The sequence below is a fragment of the Setaria italica genome, chromosome IX (genome assembly GCF_000263155.2).
Source record: "Setaria italica strain Yugu1 chromosome IX, Setaria_italica_v2.0, whole genome shotgun sequence".
NCBI lineage: Eukaryota > Viridiplantae > Streptophyta > Magnoliopsida > Poales > Poaceae > Setaria > Setaria italica.
In genome coordinates, this window is record NC_028458.1 from 16,532,593 (window position 1) to 16,537,372 (window position 4,780).

The 4,780-nt window shown below is 38.3% G+C and overlaps 1 protein-coding gene across 1 annotated transcript in view; it reads left to right on the plus strand.

Annotated features, from left to right (window-relative positions):
- Positions 1-4,124, plus strand: part of LOC101759886 — a 6,396-nt gene extending 2,272 nt beyond the window's left edge. The window contains 7 exon segments of the mRNA XM_012848981.1: positions 17-94; positions 869-924; positions 1,335-1,392; positions 1,778-1,903; positions 3,413-3,508; positions 3,626-3,697; positions 4,044-4,124. Of these exon segments, the coding sequence (XP_012704435.1) occupies positions 17-94; positions 869-924; positions 1,335-1,392; positions 1,778-1,903; positions 3,413-3,508; positions 3,626-3,697; positions 4,044-4,124 (567 nt within the window).
- Positions 4,125-4,780: the final 656 nt, after the last annotated feature.

Genomic DNA, 4,780 nt, shown 5'->3' on the forward strand with positions numbered 1-4,780 from the left:
GTTCTTTGGATTTCAGTTGGAGAGGGCTTATGATATGCTAATGATGGATCAGCTGTTGAATCGGAAGAAAGGGTTGACGTATGGGTCGATCCAGGTTAGTTCTATGGACTTTCCCTCGTTATATTGTACTCCCTCCGTTCCAAATTATAGGTCGTTTTAGCTTTTTGAGGCTCATTAGATGCATAATAATATCTATGAACCTAAAAAAGCTAAAATGACCTACAATTTGGAACGGAGGGAGTAGATACCTATGCCACTCAATCGGCAATTGTATGTATGACTTACTTTCCAAATCTGAATATGTGGTACGATGGTCATATTAGTGCTGTAAAGTCTCAAGCTGTTTTACATCTATCCAATTAGATATGATATTCGCAGGTTTTAAAATGAAGCAAGAGCAGTGTTGCCAAATTGCCAGTCCTCTGGTATCCTTGATCAGTTTTATGTTTTCCTCATTTTATGATTGGATGAGCTGCATAGTCTGAAATGGTACATAGCAACTCAGACAAGAAACCCATGTCCAGCCATGTCCCGTTGCTGGCCTCATGATTAGTTTTAGTATTTTCTTGAACATGCAGGAGCACTGCATGTCATTGCATTAAGAAGAAGAAATATAGTTACAATCCTTTTTGGTTCTTACATTCGCGCCTTCTATAAATGGAATACACCCAGGAACACCCAATACTATCCTTTACAATCCTGACTAAATTTATCATGATGTTTGTAGAGAATTATATGTTATACTGTATTACTTGATTGGGCTGGAATCCTGGAGATGTCTGCTGCTTGTTAAGAATGACAGTGGTGCGACAACATCAAAGCCTCTTGGCTACCTCATCTATATTTTTTTGTATGCTTACTGATTCAGGTGTCAAAGGACATCAGATATGCTGATGATCAACCAATAGTTCCTTAGGGACCTAGGTATTTTTCTTTTCAATTCAATGCAACCAAACTTGTCTTCCATATATCTGTTCTCTATGCACACTTCGATTTGCAATGATGCACCCACCATCACATAAGGCTAGGACTTCTCTGCTCATTATGAAAACATCAGCTCGTACAAAAGGAATCTTATTTTGAATTAAGTGCAAGATAACAGCTGGTTGTTCACATTGCTGTACATTGAAGTCTTTGTGCATAGGTTTACTGCAAACATCCTCATATCATTCCGTTTCTCTTTTGTGAAAAAGTAAGGTAGGCCCCCCACTGATAAAACAATACCATTAAAAGGAAATATACTGCAAGAAAAAATAGGTTCATTGCAAGCAATTGATAATTTGGCTGATGCTTTTGTACTATGGTGCTTACAATCATCTTTGTCTTTGGTACAGATACTCAAGATCCACTGTAAAGGACCTGCGCATAAATATGGCAATATCAGCAGCGTTTGTAAGAAATTGTTCAAAAATCTTGAATGATTAAATACTTCACAGCTGCTAGTATTCGCTAGTTTTTAGCAAACATAAATTTTACGAACCTTTGAAAAGAGTGGCTTCTTCAACTGTATGCCATACTGCCGTATGCACCAAAGTCTTAGCTTGAAAAGAACGAAATGGAAAGCGATTCAAAATAGTACCAGTTGGACTAGCGTAGCATTTTATCATACATATAAATAGTTTCTACACTTGTAGCTTGGCAAAGTATCATTCTGCAAAATGAACAATTCAATTAGCATGCATGCTTTGCAGTGGTGATCATCTATAATTCTATACAACAAATATTGAAATAACTTGTAGTTTTCCATAATTTTGTTTGTATGTTTTTTTTGTTGCAGATCATGTTTATATCTACCCTGGGCCATGCAGATTGGAAACCCTTACAGTTCCTGTGTTTTGCGAACTTCTACCGAATACTGGAGAAGCTGAAGGGTACGGAGCCAGCTATCGCTCCCATATATAATGTGAGCCAATTTATGGACACAAGGCAGTTCCTAAGTTTATACTATCTATGTTTTTCATAGGGGTGCGAGGCAATTTCCTAAGTTTAATTTTCATTTTTTTACTGTCGACATTCTATATGGAACACTGTGTGAAAGCATTATATTGTCCCAGATTCTTATTTTTAGCTCATGGTAGTTCAGATATAATGTAAACAAAAGCACACTAAGGTAACAGGGTGGCTACTGGTTAGGTGGACCATGGTATGTTTTCTTTTTTTTTGCTTTTCGTGGTAGGTCTGTGAAATGTATTTCTTGTGTGCATAAAGGCAAGTCTCTCTCTCTCTCTCTCTCTCTCTAAAAAAAAGGAAATCTCATTGGTTACTAGTTCAGTAGTTCCTAACCTGAAGCTCAGCTTGATGGATGCGAAACTGATTTCAAGATAGATACTAAGGAACAATTGCAGTCAGCCTATATACTTCTAATTAGAAAAGACTGCTATGCACCATGTTCGAATATATGATGCCTTAGACTCTGAACGAGGAAATGATGTCCACAGGTTGGATCACTTAGGGCTTGGTTGGTTTCTCTACCTAGGCTCCTTAGGCAGGCGTTTGGTTCTTTACTAACTTTAATCTGCCAAGTTGTTAGGCAAGATTTCAGAGTGTTGTCATACAAAATCTCACCGTAGCTGTGGTGGTGAAAGACATTTCCAAACTCTGTCTCTTGCCGCAACAGCAAGATTCTCTTCAGGCTCTGGCTTGTTTCCCTTCTCTCTGTACGCTTCCACTCCTGCATGTCCTTCTCTGAAGTTTGCTGTCACACCTTGCACCTTTGCTTGGATTAGCTGGGATCAGCAAAAGCTATTGTTTGTGCATGTATCTGTAGGATCTGTGTTCCTGTGGATGTTGACTACCTTTTCAGTTCTCTGATGCAAAAAAAAAACCTGAACAACTTATTCTGTGCTAGGTTTGGAAGAGCTTAATGGCTCAGAGTTCTTTCATACCAAATTTTAGCTGACTCATTTTTAGGGAAAACAATTTTTTATTGAGTCTACAAATAATTAAATAATGATGTAAAATTTTACTACCAATGCATTTTTGTTTCCCTGCATGTACCAGCACAAAATACTTTTAGATAGGCCAGTGCATTTATGCAGTTCAGTTAATGTCTTCATGCTTCTCTAAAGAAACTACTTTATGCCGAGAGATGTAATCTCACCACTTTGTAATACGGGTTAACTGTATCCAGCTTTAGCTAGAAACCAAACAGATACTGCATATTTTAGGCAAACATGTGTGGAAGCACACCAAACGCCTACTACAAAAGATCTGGCATAATTAACCTTAAGCATGGCTACTAACTGGACATGTTCACTTTGCCACAAAGTTAGCCAAACCACAAGTGTGGCTTGTAATGCCTAAGGTTAGGTGTGACAAACATAGATGCCCTTACTCTGTTAACTTTTCTATCACCATGGACTTTATTTGCATAGTGATTGAATTTAGTACCCGTTTATGATAATCCTGTCAGGAGTATGGTGAGGTTGAAGGTCGAGGTATACATATGGCAAAACGAGTGCTATGTAGTCTGGGTTTAGTGCTTGGATCAATGCTTGCCACATCCCTGGTCAGTGAACTATTCAGATGCAATCCTGTTTAAGTGATTTGTGTAAAGTTATCAATTGAGCTACTTTTCTAGCTCAATTAACTGCTTCCGGGTTTCGTGGTGTGCTAATAATTTCAGGGCTATACCGGGCTTGTGAATTTTTCTCAGTTTCTTGGACAATATATTCCATCTGTCATTTACAATTTTCAGGTATGATATGAGTGATATTTTCTGCTGCATATCAAATGCTTTTATGATGGTGTAGGACTACCAATCTTTTTGATATTTTTTCCAACATTTTGAATATATCATGCAAAATCCATCATGTGGATGGACAAGCGCATTTGCTTAAATACCACTCTTTGACACTTCCTTTTTGGACAATGTATTGGTAGTTTAGCAGGTACTAGAAACTGTCCATTTTCCAATAAGTGGATGCTGCTTTTGCAGTGGAAAATAAGTCATGTATCATTGCAAAATGAATCATAGTGCTGCTTTCCATTGTCATATGCTGTTTTCAGGAATAGTAATACTAATTCGCAGTATCTCATTCCAGGAGTTGATTGTGACTACAGCTTCATCCGTTCTGCTTTGCATCCTAGCCCTTGTTCTCTTACCTCCAAACTCCCAACTTTAACACTATGCAAAAAGAAGATTTCCCATCACATCAAACTTGCGGTACATGCATGGAGTACTAAATGTAGACGAAATCAAAAACTATTTGCACAGTTTTGTTGTACTTTGCGAGACGAATCTTTTGAGCCTAATTAGTCAATATTTGGACAATAATTCACAAATACAAACGAAACGCTACAGTGTTGCTACAGTAATTTGGCACCTCCCAAATTCGCGAAGTAAACAAGAGCCTAGCTTCGTACTACCGATAGCAATTGGTGCCGGACTTGAAAAGACATGCTTGATAAATGACACCACCACCTCAGATTTGAAAAATTTTGCACGAACAGATCAGGTGTTGCTATCCAATGATTGGGGGAAGTGAAACATGCTACGAGAGAGTCAGCTGCTAACAGGTTGTTCTACACTGTAATACAAGGTATAGAGAGACTTCAGTGACATCTAGATTTGCCCATGTCTGTCGATCAGGGCTCACGGGATGGGTGTGTTATCTAATGTACCTATACAGTTGCTTCGTGTTCACGACTCACGAGTTCTTATAATCAATGAATTACGATGAGATCTTCTGCAACCTATCCTGTTGATTGGCTGGTTGTTGCTTTAGCTGATCGGTTATAGTGCAATGGTAACCTTTCTTGTGGTGATAGTTCCAATTCC